At 39.0% G+C, this 17,242-nt stretch overlaps 1 protein-coding gene across 1 annotated transcript in view; it reads left to right on the plus strand.

Annotated features, from left to right (window-relative positions):
- ALG13 (ALG13 UDP-N-acetylglucosaminyltransferase subunit) overlaps positions 1-11,560 on the plus strand; it is a 63,020-nt gene extending 51,460 nt beyond the window's left edge. The window contains 4 exon segments of the mRNA XM_043570803.1: positions 1,697-1,879; positions 3,714-3,754; positions 6,261-6,447; positions 10,654-11,560. Coding sequence (XP_043426738.1) covers positions 1,697-1,879; positions 3,714-3,754; positions 6,261-6,447; positions 10,654-10,919 — 677 coding nt within the window. The 3' untranslated portion in view covers positions 10,920-11,560.
- The last annotated feature ends 5,682 nt before the right edge of the window (positions 11,561-17,242 follow it).

Raw genomic sequence — 17,242 nt, forward strand, 5'->3', positions numbered from 1 at the left:
CACTACATTTGTTTCCATTAATGTGTTTTAAGTTTATTTTTAGAGAGTGTACATGCATGCAGGGTGGGGCGGTCAGAGAGAGAGGAAGAGAGAGAATCCCAACCAGGCTCTGTGCTGTCAGTGTGAAGCGTGATACGGGACTGGATCCCATGAACTGGGAGATCATGACCTGAGCTGAAATTAGGAGTCAGACACTTAGCTGACTGAGCCACCCAGGCACCCCTCCATTAATATTTTAGGGAGGTTTGTTTGCATTGTTTTGGAGCTATCCCTTAAATTTTACCTGTTAAACCTAGAAAGCCCTTTCAAGTCTGCAAATGAAATGCTCATGTATCTCCAGAGCAATTGGAAATTCTAAAAGCTTTTTCTTAGGGGGCATATTACACAATGCAGTTCCAGGGAAGGTGAGTTCAGATAAAGTAACCTCCAGATTTCTTCTGCATTGGATTGTTTCAGGTCTGTGAGAACGAACTTAGCTATCTCTATGTCTGGTAGTTGGTTTTTACCTAGTGATCATAATCACATTCTGGTATCTTTAGCTAATTGCTAATTTACTTTTTAAGAAATGGTGTGATTTGAGTGCTAGTTTAAAAAGAATATAAGCAGAGCTTTGTTGAAGAAGCCATTGTTTTATAGAAAACAAATTCATAAAGCCTTTAGAATATTTGGAGTTACTCTAAAAATTAAATGTGTCTTCCAAAACTGTGAAAGTGGAGATTTCTACATACATGATAAAACTAAAAACAGTTGGGCAAGTTTTAAAATTTTACTGTTTAATTTAGATCCAGTAAGAATTCTTTTTTGGTGCCCAGCTCTGAGTTTTGACAATGTATAGAGTTGTATAACCACCACTACAATCAAGAGAGAACAGTTTCATCACCCCCAAAGAGTTGTTTATCCAACTTTTTTTTAAATGTTTGTTTATTTTTGAGATAGAGAGCAAGAGTGCAAGCAGGGGAGGGACAGAGAGAGATGGAGACAGGATTGGAAGCAGCCTCCGCACTGATAGCAGACAGCCCGATGCGGGCTCGAACTCACAGCTGTGAGATCATGACCTAAGCCGAAGTTGAAACCTTAACCGACTGAGCCACCCAGGCGCCCCACGAATACTGTTTTTAAACTATAACAATAGGTATAGAAACTTAAAGCAATATGATATTTCATCTAGCCTGTTTTAGATTCTGTGCTTACAAATGGAACTGGCATGATTTAGAATGCCCTATGTTCCAATGATGCTACCAAGTAGAAACCTTCAAGGATTACTTAAATCTGTAATCTGTGTAATTTAGTCTCTTATTAGCTTCTACATCTTGTGATTTGACTAAGGATGGCAGATGGCTAAAAACATCTTAACTTTGTTTGTATTAAGCTAAGTAAAAATTTTGCTTTAATGATAGTTCATTTTTGTACCTGTTAGCTGATGTTTTTAAAAAAAGTCTTGCTGGTGAAAACTCTGCAATTTCCAGATTGTTTTTCTTTTAATTTCAAGTAATTACCTGAACTCAAAATAACCTGTAATGAACTCCCAGTTTTCAACTGGCATGTCTAAGAAGGTGGGCAATTTATCTTCCAAGTTTTTGTTTTTAAGTCAAACCATAAGAATTGGAATCTTTTGACCATACTGGAGACACAAAAGAAGTAGATGAACTTACTGCTAAGGTGTTACAGGTGTGCATTCCTACTTTTTCTTTTTTAGTGATTGCTTCGCCATCCTATCCATATCTTTCTCCTCCTATTCCTGCTGCTGCTGCTGCTGCCACCACTGCTGCTCCTTTACCACCTCCACCTCTTGAGGTGGGAGAGGCTTCAAACTTCCCACCACCACCACTTCCACCTCCACCTTATTCCTGTGATCCAAGTGGCAGTGATCTGCCTCAAGGTAAGGAGATTTTGAGACTTGGGCGAGGGTTCTTTTCCTCCCAACAAGTGCCCTCCTCAGTGCCCATCACGCATTTCCCCCTCCCCTGTCCCCTCCATCAGCCGTCAGTTCTCTGTATTTCAGAGTCTCTATTTCTGTTCATTCTTCTGTTGATGGACATCTGGGTTACTTCCATTTTGGGGCTTTTTATTCATGTTTATTTTTTAATATTTATTTATTTTGAGAGAGAGGGAGGGAGGGTGCAGGGGAGTGACAGGGAGAGAGGGAGAGAGAGAGAATCCCAAGCAGGCTCCTTTTTTATCAGCGCAGAGCCTGGCCTGGGGCTCCAACTCCTCAACTGTGAGATCATGGTCTGAGCCAAAATCAAGAGTCCCACGCCCAACTGATTGAGCCTCCCAGGTGCCCCAAGGCTATGCGTATTATAAAAAGTCTTTATGAACATAATGTTTTCATTCCCTTTGGGCAAATACCTAGGAGTAGAATTTGATGGGTCATAGATAGATGTGTATTTAGGTTTATAAGAAACTGCTGGTCATTTTTCCAAAGTTGTATCTCCTCTTTTTCTACTTTTGGCAGAACTCTGCACCTGATTTTTTTAACAGCTTGAGGTCTAATTTACATAGTATATAAGCCACCCATGTAAATTGTACAATTCATTGGTTTTTGGTATATTCACAAATGTGTGCAACCTTCGCCACTGTCTAATTCCAGAACATTTTCATTACTCCAAAAAGAAACCCTGTATCCATTAGAAGTGCTTTTGTCTTTCCCCCCTGGCCCTGGCAACCACTGTTCTACTTTGTGTCTCTATCGATTTGCCTCCTCTGGACATTTGACATATATGAATCATGCACTATGTCATCTTTTGTGACTGGCTTCTTTCACTTAGCGTTATGTTTTCAAACTTCATCCATGTCATAGCGTGTGTCCATATTTCACTCTTTCTTATAGCTGAATAATATTCCGTTGTATGGGTATGCCTCCTTTTATTGTCTATTACTTGATGGAACATTTGGGTTTTCACTTTTTTGCTGTTATGAATAATACTGCTATGGATATCTATATACAAATTTTGTGTATGTATATATAGATAGATATGTATGTATATATATATATATACACACACACACACACACACACACACACACACACACATACACACACACACACACACCAAGGGATGGAATCCCATGCCATTTGTGAATTTACTTCCTGCTATTACCTTTTCATATTCTTTAGCTTAACCATTAGTCTTTATACTCCACTCCCACATAATAGTCAAAATACAAACTGATGGCATTTAGAGTGGTATAGTGAATATATTTGTATGTATCTGAAGTCTCCAACTTAAGGGGAGTTTTCTTAGAGTTCATTTGTTTGTGGGACTCAAGTTCTTATATTTGTAAGAATATACATGTATACCGGGTCAGTCAATAAAAATACATTTAGATATAATTAGAACAGTAAGACTACCCTCTCCTCCTGTATATCTAGTTTTTATTTGTGAAACATTTTAAGTTCTGTGACGTTACATTTTTATTTAAAAAAATTTTTTTTCAATGTTTGTTTATTTTTTGGGGACAGAGAGAGACAGAGCATGAACGGGGGAGGGGCAGAGGGAGAGGGAGACACAGAATCGGAAACAGGCTCCAGGCTCTGAGCCATCAGCCCAGAGCCCGACGCGGGGCTCGAACTCGCGGACCGCGAGATCGTGACCTGGCTGAAGTCGGACGCTTAACCGACTGCGCCACCCAGGCGCCCCTGTGACGTTACATTTTTAAAGTTAGCTCTATTTACTTATTTTGTATTATTACTATTTTTTTTTAAATTTTAGATACAAAAGTTTTGCAGTACTATTTCAATCTGGGATTGCAGGTAAGTCATGATGAAATTGTTTTGATAAGCTCTAGATTAAAAATGTAAACTGGGTTGATAATCACACTCTTGAACTTTAAAAGCCAAGGACACTGTGAGGAGCCTAAAATTTGTCTTTGTAAGATCTCTCTGAAGACAATAGGTCAGTTTTCTCTTTTAGCCTCTCAGTGCTTCAATTCCTCTTATGAAATAGTTGCTACATTAAAGCAGCACAACTTTTTTTTTTTATATGAAATTTATTGACAAATTGGTTTCCATACAACACCCAGTGCTCATCCCAAAAGGTGCCCTCCTCAATACCCATCACCCACCCTCCCCTCCCTCCCACCCCCCATCAACCCTCAGTTTGTTCTCAGTTTTTAACAGGCTCTTATGCTTTGGCTGTCTCCCACTCTAACCTCTTTTTTTTTTTTTTTCCTTCCCCTCCTCCATGGGTTTCTGTTGAGTTTCTCAGGATCCACATAAGAGTGAAACCATATGGTATCTGTCTTTCTCTGTATGGCTTATTTCACTTAGCATCACACTCTCCAGTTCCATCCACGTTGCTACAAAAGGCCATATTTCATTTTTTCTCATTGCCACGTAGTACTCCATTGTGTATATAAACCACAATTTCTTTATCCATTCATCAGTTGATGGACATTTAGGCTCTTTCCATAATTTGGCTATTGTTGAGAGAAAGCAGCACAACTTTACCATATATTGGCCTCCATGTTTAGCATCCTATGTATGCCAACCCTTCACTATGTTTTTCTGACTCAATAATAAGTGAATTATTTGTCCTGCTTAATTGAAACCTTTTTATGGTTATTTCTGCATGTTAATCCTAAAAGTAATTGGACAAATTTAAAGACATTTGAAGGGCTGTATTATTTCTAAAGCCCGTATGTGTTCATAGATATTTACCAAACACTGATTTTCATCACTCGCTGGAGTTGTAGAAGGGTGGGGATTCTGACAGATATCTTCCTATCACTGAAAGGTGTTTTTGATTTTAGGTAAGAGCTTTTATTTTTTCATTCAGGAATCATTTTCCCCCTGAAATACACCTGACTTCTGATGTTATAACAAGATGGCATATTTCCTAAAAAGGAATGATGCATTTTAAGATTGGGTAGATGATAGTAAACTTCAGACAGTCTCCTGAATAATGTTCAGATTAGTTCATATTCCCAGACACTAATTTCACTAAACCTTTGGGTATTATCATTTCCAGAAAACTATCTTCTCCAAATGGCACACATTTATAAATTAAGAGTAGTGGAGTGATATTTTGTTCTTTGAGACTGTTTGCTAAATTCAGTTTCAAGAATTGAAAATATAAACTACTTGCACCTTCCGTTATGTTTTCTATATTTATGTGTGGAAACTTAATTCATTTCAGATGGCTGAGGTATTTTAAAACCTTTTCCTGCATTTTACATCATGGGAATACGAGGAAATGCAGAATAGTTATTTTAATAAACTTCTTTATATTCAAAGTAATAGCCTTCGTTGTAGTACATCTGAAAAATACTAAAATATAAAGGAAACTGAAATCTTGTGCATAACCACTGTGCACTGTAACATACTTCCTTAATAGCTTCTTTATTTCTTTTACCACATATTGACTGCTGTGTAATTTTGTAAACTTTTAAGTTCATGATAGCAGTTTTTCTTAAATATTTGACAGCATAAGTTTTTTTATTGCCTGTATTGTATACCATCACGGATATATAATTCATCTAGTTCCCTATTGTTTAAGATTTCATAGGTTGTTCACTGTATTTTGCTTTTTTAAAAAATGATATATAGTTGACTCACAATGTTAACGTTAGTTTCAGGTGTATAAGGTAGCAATTTGATATTCTGCTATGAGGCCACTCGCAAATGTAGTTCCCATCTGTTGCTATACGACACTATTACAATACCACGGACTATATATTCCCCATGCTGTACCTTTCATCCTTGTGATTTATTCCACTCTTTTGCTTTTTTTTTTTAATTTTTTTTTAACATTTTTAATTTAGTTTTGAGAGAGACAGAGTGCAAGTGGGAGAGCAGCAGAGAGAGAGGAAGGAGACACAGAATCCGAAGCAGGCTCCAGGCTCTGAGCTGTCAGTGCAGAGCCCAAACCCACAAACCGTGTGTAAGGTCCTGACCTGAGCTGAAGTTGGACGCTTAACCAACTGAGCCACCCAGGCACCCCTCCACTCTTTTGCTTTTAAAAATATTGCTATGAAAGATATCTTTATATACAGGTCATTGTGTATGTCTGTAATTTCCTTAGGATGCTTTCTTAAAAGAATTCCTATGCTCAACAATGAGACACAGCTGCTGCTAAAGATCTTAAAGTTGTAGTAGAATAGATTTCCTCATGTTCTGTTTTTTTTTTTTCAGAGAAAAAAAGTTATAGCTACCTTTCTTGAAAATCATAGCCAAACTTTTTTTTTTTTTTTAGTGAAAACCTGTACTACTTTAAGTAAAAGGATAGTAAAGTGTTTGTTTTTTTTCTTTCTTGCCCAAGTGCTATCACCACAACTACTGGCACTCCATGGTCTATGTGCCACAGATGCAGCAGCAGCAACAGCAGCTTCATGTAGAGAATTATCCAGTCTATGCTGAGCCACCCCCTCTGGTAGATCAAAGTATTCCTCAGTGGTATAGTGAGGTGGGGAGACAAGATGGTACACAGGTGGAAGCATCAGGAAATGGTGAGTATGTAATGAGATTGCCTGCAAGAAGGACAATTGGATTTGATTGTGTGTAATGTATTTAAAGTTTTTTTTTAATGTTTGATTTAAAGAGGGAGAGAGCACGCAAGCAGGGGAGGGACAGAAAGAGAGGGAGAGGATTGGAAGTGGGCTCTGTGCGGACAGCAGAGAGCCCGATGTGGGGCTCAAACTCACAAACTGAGATTATGACCCTGACCAAAGGCCGACGCTTAACCGACTAAGCCACCCAGGCGCCCCTATCGTGTGTAATTTAATAATAACGCTCAGATATTTTGTTTGGTCCATATTCTAGAACTGTGGTTTTAAAGAATGATTTGTGGACCCTTGAGATTCCCTCTTGGGGGATCCATAAAGCCAAAAGTATTCATCAGAATACATAGATCTTAAAGATTTTATATGTCCCTTTTACTGTTAGATTTTGCATTGAGGATGCAAAAATCAATAGTGGGTAAACTGCTGCCACCTAAGCACAAATCAAGAGGGGGCACCAAACTGTGCTAGTGATTGTTGTATTCCCTGCCATACATACTCATGATACAGCAATGCCTGTTATCTCTCTCTCCCTCCCTTCCTCCCTCCCTCCCTCCCTCCCCCTCCCCCCCTCCCCCTCTCCCTCCCTCTCTCTCCCCTTCTCTCTTCTCCTCCCTCCCTCTCCCTTCCTCCCTCCCTTCCTTTCTCTCCCCCTTCTCTCTCCCCCCTTCTCTCCCCCCTTCTCTCTCCCCTTCTCTCTCCCCTTCTCTCTCCCCTTCTCTCTTCTCCTCCCTCCCTCTCCCTTCCTCCCTCCCTTCCTTTCTCTCCCCCTTCTCTCTCCCCCCTTCTCTCTCCCCCCTTCTCTCCCCCCTTCTCTTCCCCCTTCTCTCCCCCCTTCTCTCTCCCCTTCTCTCTCCCCCTCTCTCTCCCCCTCTCTCTCCCCCTCTCTCTCCCCCTCTCTCTCCCCCTCTCTCTCCCCCTCTCTCCCCCTCTCTCTCCCCCTCTCCTTCCTTCCCTCCCTCCCTCCCTCTCTCTCTCTTTCCCCCTCTCTCTCACTCCCTCCTCTCTCCCTCCCTCCCTGTCTCTCCCCCTCTCCCCCTCTCTCTTTCCCCCTCTCCCCCCTCCCTCCCTCCTTCCCTCCCTCCCTCTCTCCCTTCCTCTCCCTCCCTCTCCCTCCCTCTCCCTCCCTCTCTCCCCCTCTTCCCTCCCCCTCTTCCCTCCTCTCTCCCTCTCTCTCTCTCTCTCTATATATATATATATATATATATATATTTTTAAAATCAAAATATTTTTATTAAATCTTTGTTTTTGAGTAATTGTACTGAATATTCTATGTGACAACATGGAAAGTATTCATAAATTACTGTGCACACTGAAGGATGATTAACTTAAGGATTTGTGAGATTGACTAATGAGCTAAACCAGCTCTTTTTATGCAACACTATTTTTACTTACACGATAGACAAACTATGGTTATTTAGACTTGGAGATCTGGCAGACATTTTCTCAACGTGAGCCTGTCACTTCAGGAAAGAAAGAACTGATAGAATTTGTTGTCAAAGATAAAAATTCCAGCTTTCAAATAAAAATTAGAATTTTGGAAAACTTGTATCTGCCACCATGAGCTTGACAGCTTCTCAATGCTTAACTTTTCTAATAAGATAGGTGGGGCTATTGGGGCACCTGGCTGACTCTGTAGAGCATGAGACTCTTGATCTCGAGGTTGAGTTTGAGCCCCATGTTGGATGTAGAGATTACTAAAAAAATAAAATCTTAAAAAAAAAAAAGATAGATGGGGCTATTAAGGAATGTGTTTTTTCACATTGTATAATGAAATGTGTCAACATTTGGGGAGATTTATATAACTCCATGAAATAATACTTCTCCGGTTACCAGTGAATGGTGTTACCTGTGTAACGTTTTTGTAAAAGGTCTATTTCAAAGTGCAAGATAAAACAGTGGATTTTAATGTTGACTGAGTATGAAAAAGTCCACATTGCTGCTAACCTTTGGAAACTACTACTTACCTGGTTTTGGTGTAGCATCAAAGAATATATCTGAATGTATCTGAAAAGGCTGGTTGTTAAAAGGGTTCTCTCTTCCACCTATGTATCTGTAGGAGGCCAGATTTTCTTCATATACTTCAGAACAGCATATTATATTAAATACAGAAGCAGATGTGAGAATCCATTTGTCTCTATTAAATCATACATTTAAGATTTGCACAAGTGTGTAAAATGATAGCACTTGTCTCATAATATTTTTGTCTTGAAATGTAAACTTTTTTCATAAAAAAACTTTGAACATTAATGGGCTTTTTTTTAACCAGAATTAAATACTTTTAACTTTCTCAGTTTAATTCCTAATACAGTACATATTGATAGATCTAATTCACATAGACCAAAGCTATCTGAGATCCTCAATTTTTAAGAGTGTAAAGGGGTCCTGAGACCAAAACATTGGAGACCAGTGTGCCAGACCATAAAGATGGTTGCTCTAGTTCACAGTACAGTATAGATGGAGACCCGTTTTAAAGGATTTAGAATAGGTGAAGAATGTGACTTTCCTTTTGTTTCTCCTCCCTTTTAAAGCATATTAATGGTTTGGGAATATTAACACTATAGAATATGATCCCTAGTATGGTGATGTGATATGGCCCATAGTAATAAAAGTTAGTGTCCCCCTCATTGCATTTTTGTACCGTGTACCTTTTATAGAGCTGTTTTTAACTGTGGTACACCATGAGACAGTGCAGTGTCAGTCTTCTAAGTTATCCCAGATAATGAATGACTCCTTTTTAATATTTACATGGTCAGTATAGCAAAGTCAGAACAGCATCTATTTCCATTAAAAGTCCCTTGTAGTCACTCAGATATCACCTCACGCCAGAGTGGCCAAAATGAACAAATCAGGAGACTATAGATGCTGGAGAGGATGTGGAGAAACGGGAACCCTCTTGCACTGATGGTGGGAATGCAAACTGGTGCAGCCACTCTGGAAAGCAGTGTGGAGGTTCCTCAGAAAATTAAAAATAGACCTACCCTATGACCCAGCAATAGCACTGCTAGGAATTTATCCAAGGGATACAGGAGTACTGATGCATAGGGGCACTTGTACCCCAATGTTTATAGCAGCACTCTCAACAATAGCCAAATTATGGAAAGAGCCTAAATGTCCATCAACTGATGAATGGATAAAGAAATTGTGGTTTATATACACAATGGAATACTACATGGCAATGAGAAAAAATGAAATATGGCCTTTTGTAGCAACGTGGATGGAACTGGAGAGTGTGATGCTAAGTGAAATAAGCCATACAGAGAAAGACAGATACCATATGGTTTCACTCTTCTGTGGATCCTGAGAAACTTAACAGAAACCCATGGGGGAGGGGAAGGAAAAAAAAAAAAAAAGAGGTTAGAATGGGAGAGAGCCAAAGCATAAGAGCCTGTTAAAAACTGAGAACAAACTGAGGGTTGATGGGGGGTGGGAGGGAGGGGAGGGTGGGTGATGGGTATTGAGGAGGGCACCTTTTGGGATGAGCACTGGGTGTTGTATGGAAACCAATTTGACAATAAATTTCATATATTAAAAAAAATAATATAAAAAAATACCAAAAAAAAAAAAAGTCCCTTGTGGTAGTTAAGTGGTGGAACATTAAAATAATGCTAGGATAAGATCTTAATGCCGGTCAAGTGATGACAAATTTTTGGTCTTTAGGATGCTTTTCAGAACTATACCTTCAAGTATAGGCACTTGAGTTTTTCATTGCTAAAGTAATACAAAATGGTTATTTGGATGATATGTGCTACAGTGGGAAACTATTGGGTAACTTACTTGTGACCTACCCTTTATGAGAATTTCTTTAACTAGAAGGACTCTAGAGAATGTTTTCTGTATGTATTTAGTCTGTGGGTACCTAGATCATCCCAGAAAGATAACTGTCTCTAGGTAGAATACATTTGACACGTGACACGTGTGCTTGGGCGTGCGTGCACACACACATTTCTTTAGTTGGGAAATTTTCATATAAGCTTTTAGTAGCCTGCTTTAGTCACTAGTGTTCTTATCTAAAGGGCTTTTACCACATTTGCTGTGATCTTTCCCATAGTTAGTGCTAAATTTCACTTCTACCTGTAAAGACCTCTAATGTGTGTTGATGTTCTAGTGAATCTTCGTATCTAAAGTGTGTACTATATGCATTCTTTGTTTCAGGTACTGTTCCAAATGCTGACCCTGCATCTGTCCCTCCTGGAGCAGTCTATTATCCAGTGATGTCAGATCCCTATGGGCCTCCACCATTGCCAGGTTTTGATTCCTGTCTTCCTGTTGTGCCCGATTATCCCTATGTTGCCCCCTGGCATTCAGTTGGTGCAGCATGTGGTGGCTCTTCTCAAATTCATGGTGCTATGAATCCTGGGCCAGTTGGCTATGTTGCTTCACCTCCCTCAGCTTCTCATTACATACCTCAGAACATGTAAGCTTCAGCAGTATGAAGTATTCTTGCACTGCCATTTTTTGCTATTTTGGTTTTTTAAAAAGTGTTTTATGTTAGTGTTTAAGTGATTTAGGTGGTTAGGGTGGTTACTATGGTATCTGTCTTTAAGATTATTTTATCTTTTGATTTAAAATACTACTTTAAATAAAGGAACATTACTTTGGATTGTGGATAAGGAAATGGAGATGGCTGTACAGCTAGCCCCATATTGAGCATATTTCATTGTATTCAGCTGTTCTCCTGTCAGCCAGCTTGTCAACTTTGTATTAGCTGATGGTTCCAGTTGATAAAAGGAATAAATCGTAGGGTCTGTTTCCTTGGCTCAGATGTCAAACATGTTAAACCGTGCAAAATTGGAATAACTTTCACTTGTTTCTAGAAAGTAAAAAACAAAAGAGCATTGGCTTCTGGATAACTAAATATTAAATGAGCGACCTCTTCAGATTTTTTAAGAATTGTCTGAATTGTGTTCTGTGATATTAATCAGTTTTGAAGGCACATGGTGCTCTGCTTTACTTATTTCATATGCTATTGTTTAATATTGGATTTATGTAACTTTTACTGCACAGTATTGAATTGGTGTTTGCACATTTAGCAGTAAATAAAATTAGCATTTAAAATTGCTAAAATGAGTGGGATTTTCTTCCTTGTTTTCTTTTTCATGGCAGCGAAGAGTACCATACATTTGATCTTGTATACGTTTTTCCCCTGCTGTCTTGGTGGCAAAAGAATGTGAATTGATGACATGAACGGGTGGGGCCAGTGGAAATGTAAATCTCAGACCGTGGCAGTGCAAACGACCAGGTCTAGTTCTTTTCCCTTGAGTATGTCCCTTTTTAAGTTGTATTTGTGGTGGTGTTTGTTTTATTTTTTTTTTAAGTCTTGATTCCCATATGGAACTTTAATCTGGACTTACTTTCTCATTGTGCTATATGTCCAGTAGTTCTATCTTACCGTTTTTGTTTTCGGACTTACCTTTTATATTTGTAGGCCTGCCTTGTCTCAGACTTCTGTGAGACCCATTTTGTCAGCCTTTCTGTCTTTTCCCTTTCATCTACCCAAAGACCACAGAATCTTCTGAACCCGCCAGTTCTCCTCTGGGGTTATTTGTAACGAATGCTTTGCTGTATCTCACCTGACAAACAGCTATTTAAAAAGTGTTCTTTGGTTGCCACAAAACCTATTTATAATGCCATCTTTAAAGGTTCTTTATGCTTGTGAATCCATCCATTTTTCCCCACCTTCCGCTACACCCTGGGCACAAAGAAGCATTGAAACCTCCAGGTTTTGTGGTGCCTGAGCAGTCAGAACTGGAATGGAAGCCGTTATAAAGAAGATGTGCAGTCTTAAGTGTACTGTTCTCAAGATAACAGATAGTAAGGAGTTCCAAATCATGTACTAGTTAAGGTTCCTCTATCATAATAGATCTGGAACTGGTTGTATTTTGTTTTTACCTCCTTCACTTAAGTCCTGCTGTGCAAGTTGGCATCAGGCTTTACTAAGGAGAGATGGGACCCAGTGCACGGATCTTTATAACAACCTGTGTTTGTTTTAGCTTCTTCTCTCCTAACCTCCTGGGTCCTCCATTTGTGCAGCCTACAAATTGTTTTAAGTAGAGGTTTCAGTCGAGCTTAAAACATGCAGCAACCCCACTCCAACATTTTTCAAATACACTAATGTTTCTGAAATATACAGAACTCTCAGCAAGTGACTGTCCTGTATCCAGTGGTTTCCTAACTAGCTTCTAAGGGTGTTTGAGAATGTTCTAGTCTATCTTGAGAATGTGGGTCTGGAAATCAGTCTGAGACCAGCATGTTTGCCTTAGGCTTCCAGTTGATTTGTTTTTATTTTAAACTTGTAGGTTGTTGCTTTGCTTTGAGAGTGCCATTACTAATTAATGTGATTGAATGAGATGGTAGTTACTAACTTCACCAGAAAACTGAAGCTCAGTGGCGTACACTAGGTCAACCTAATTCAATTGTTAAATATTACCGGTGTGGAAATCAACAGCATTTATGGTCTGTTAAAACATACAAGTGTAGTCCACTCATTGATGTATTACACCCATCTTCTCACATAATCAAGGAGTGTACCCTGACCCTCCTGTTGTTTTGGGGGTTGAGAGGGGGTGAAGGTAATCTGTACTGCTGCAGAAGTCTGCAGTGGTTTTTGAAAGTAGCTTCCAGATAAAAAGGAAGTGGTTTGTTTTTTGGTAATTAAAAAACCCTGACTTAATATGTTTAATCAACCTCATAGTATAAACATAGTGGTAGACTTCATTTTACATATTATCTCTTTAGGGCCCTTGATGTAACAAAAAGCATATTTACATATTATCTCTTTAGGGCCCTTCTCCTCTTTCCTCTGCTGTTACAACCAAATTTCATCCATTTAGAATTGTTAAACAGGGAAAGAGATACAAAGGCACAGTGGTTTGTTCTTGACCCTTTACTTTCACCCCTTCCTGAGATAGATGTGATCACACCAAAGCAAAGGTGGAAAGCTAAATCATCCATAGGGAGGAAAACAATTAGAATTCTTTTTTATGCTGTGTATATTTTTCTTCAAAATTAATTGCAGTTTTCTGCCTTGGTAAAGAGCACATACTGAATCTGTTTTACTATCGAAATTCAAGACGTGTGAAGTTTTCAAACATCTTTGATTTCCTTGGAGCCTGTAATCAAGGCATAACCTTTTAATTAGCTTTGGAGATAGATAAAAGTACAAAATCATTTCTTATGTGGACACCAGACATGCAGCACTTAATTCAGACATAAATCTCCTTGAATAATGATATAGTCCATTGACAGAGGGTGGTACATGAACAAATGACTTTTTTTTAATGTCCATTTTGTACGAAACCTATTTGGAGCCATTTATATTTCCACTTGTAATAAAAACTAAGCTCAGGAGAATTTATACAGCAAAAGACAACGTCTTGTTTCCTTCCATTTCACCTAGAACGTTAAGTTTCCATCAGAGCAGCTTGATTGGAACACTTGTCTTCTTCCGGTATCAAAGGCAGTTTCAGGGATGTGTGGGGTCCTTGTGTTAGGGGAAAAGTAGCTTCAGGAAAGGATGGACCAGAGTTTAGTAACTAGGGTGGGACTAAAACCACTCCAAAATGATAAATCTGGGTATCCCATCAAAACCTGGGTGGCGGGGTTTATAGACGAAAGATTTGCTGCCTGTTAATTGGTGAATAATTGTCAAAGCCTAGGTTCATTAATGCAAGTCCCTCTACTTTAGTGTTTGAAATCTTTCATAATCTTTTTTTAAAAACTATCTTGACAACCTTGACAATATGGAGAGTAAATATTTATGAAGTTAGAATTGAGGTTTAAAAAAATTTTGCCTTGAATGCTAAAAAACAATTTAAGAGTGGCTGTCCCATAAGGTCCCTACATTGGTACCTTGTCAGGATACCTGGGGGTTGGGAGAAGCCTGTAAGTACAGGCAACTGATTCTTCAAATTCTGTAATTCTCAAGAATATTCACTAGCTACCTGTAAAACTAGATTTTGTTAAGCCATGATACACATCTGTAGTTAAGACTAATTGAGCCGTTTCAGGTACTGCTTCATTATTTCCCTAATAATACAACACTTCTGAGTTCAGTTCTGGCTGCCAGAAGGGAGCACGGAAATCAGGAAATCCTTTGCTGTTGAACAGCTGTTTGTTTTTTGGGTTTATTTCCTGGTAAGAGGTACTTGCCAATGGCTGTATCTCTTGTGAAAGGGGGCTGGGGGAAGTGATTCAACAATAATGATATTAAACTGAATCAGCTCTTGGGAGTATTCAGGGCAATGAATAAAAATGTTAAGGTCTATCTTAGCGAACATTACGGATTAATAGTATTGATTTATTGGTGTTCTCTCGGCGGTCAGTCCCTTCACCTACACAGCTAACATCTTTTCTTGCAGACCTTACGGCTTTTTCCAAACTATACAAGGCAGGTTTCTCAAATCATTTGTAGAATTACAGAAAAAAAAAATTCTAGGGGCTCGTGGATAGCTCAGTCGGTTAAGTGTCTATTGATTTCGGCTCAGGTCATGATCTCAGGGTTTGTGGAATTGAGCCCTGCATCAGGCTCTACGCTGACCGTGCAGAGCCTGCTTGAGATTTTCTCTCTGCCCCTCCCCAACTCTTGCACGTGCTCTCTCAAAATAAATAAACATAAAAAATTAGAAGTATTAGAGTACTGTAGTTCTATACTTAAAAAAAACCTTTTATTTACTTACTGGTATATTAGATCTGAGTTTTTATCTTGATAGATTTCATTTATGCAAGATGAGGTTCTAGAGATCTGTACAACATTGTGGCTCTAGATAACAATTCTGATTGTACACTTAAAATCTGTTAAGAGGGTAGCTCTCATGGTAAGTGTTCTTACCACAGTAAAATAGAAACTAAAGTTCTGCATGGATATCCCTACAAAAACAATCCCCCAAAACCAAAAACTCCACCATTTTATACTCTGTTGTTTTGCCTGCTTCAGCTGTTGAGTTTTGATTTTAATTTTCTTTCATTCCTCTCACTCTGCTAAAATAGCTTCAACCACCCAAGAAGTTTACCCTGCTAGTTTTGAAACACGGTATATAGATTTGCCTTTAGTTAACCTAGTTCCTTTACTCACTGCTTATATTTTATTTTCAACATTTTATTATGAAAAAAATTTAAAAAAATTTTTAATGTTTATTTATTTTTGAGAGAGTGTGAGCGGTGGAGGAGCAGCGAGAGAGGGGGGGAGACACAGAATCCGAAGCAGGCTCCAGGCTCTGAGCCGTCAGCACAGAGCCCGACACAGGGCTCGAACTCATGAACCACGAGATCATGACCTGAGCCAAAGTCAGACGCTCAACCGACTGAGCCACCCAGGCGCCCCTAATTTTTTTTTAACATTTATTTACTTTTGAGAGAGAGGCCAACAGAGTGCGAGCAGGGAAGAGGGGCAGAGAGACAGGGAGACACAGAATCAGAAGCAGGCTCCAAGCTCTGAGCTGTCAGCACAGGGCCTGACACGGGGCTCGAACTCCTGAACCACAGTCGGATGCTTAACCAACTGAGCCACCCAGGCGCCCCTAATATGAAAAAGTTTAAACATACAGGAAAACTGAAGTAATGGTGCAGTGAGCATCTGTGTACCTACCACCTAGATTTTACAATTAACATTTTACTCGGCTTTTCACATATCCATCTATAAAGCCTTGGTGTTTGATGCATTACAAAGAAAATTGCAGACTCAAGTACATTTCACTTCTAAACATTTCAGCATGCATATTGTTAGCTAGAATTTAGTATTTATTAAAGGTTCACTTTTTTTATTTTGAGGTAAAATTTACATGCGATGAAATACACAAATCTTGAAGTTTTTGATGCAATGAACTTTGACAAATCCTGCATCTGTGAATCTCCAGCCTTTGTCAAGATAACATTTCCTTCGCCCCAGGAAACTCCCTCATGCTCCTTCCCAGTCAATCTCTGTCACCCCAGCTGGGGTGTACCCTAGGCAACCACTGTTCCTTCTGATTCCCCCCCTTCACGGTTTAGTTGATTTTTCAAAATGTTTATAAATGAATCAGAGTATCGGTTCAGACACTTAACTGACCGAACCACCCAGGCGCCCCTCTCATTGCGGTTTTAATTTGCATTTCCCAAGATCATGTTGAGTAGTTTTTCATGTGCTTATTTGCCAGTTGTATACATTCCTTATTGAAGTGTGTTCAAATTTGTTGTATTTTTATTATTGAGTTATAGGGGTTTATTCCGTATGCCAGTTGCAGATCTTTTTCAGCTATATTACTGCCTATTTAGGTGTCCTTACCTAACTAATGTGTATTATATGTTATACACCCAATCATAATTTAAATAATTAGTCCAGGACTTGCAAGCGAGTTATTTGGCTGAAAGTTAAGCTGTTCTGGTATGCTAACCAGTTCTCTGGTGGCCTAAAAGTTAATGTTAGTTATTAAAATACAAACAAACTTCAGGGATCTGAATTAATTAGGGGAAAGCTAATTGCTGAAAGGTCTTACTACAAAAAAAAGCATCAACTGATACTTGAGGAAATATTACCCAAATGTACTCAGATTATACCAGTTTAATAATGACCAGCCTAACCTCACTTTATGCCTCTTTCTACTGGCCCACGGATTCAAACTGTTCTGCACAACTTGTACTTTGGGTACTCAATAAAGAATAAAAAATGTTGAGGATAAGGCCTGTAAGGTTTCTCAATGTGCGAGCTATAGCTTTATAACTATTGGTCTCTTCGTGTCATCTCAAAGTTCTTTATGAGTGCTTATTC

The sequence above is a fragment of the Prionailurus bengalensis genome, chromosome X (assembly GCF_016509475.1).
Source record: "Prionailurus bengalensis isolate Pbe53 chromosome X, Fcat_Pben_1.1_paternal_pri, whole genome shotgun sequence".
Taxonomy (NCBI): Eukaryota; Metazoa; Chordata; class Mammalia; order Carnivora; family Felidae; genus Prionailurus; species Prionailurus bengalensis.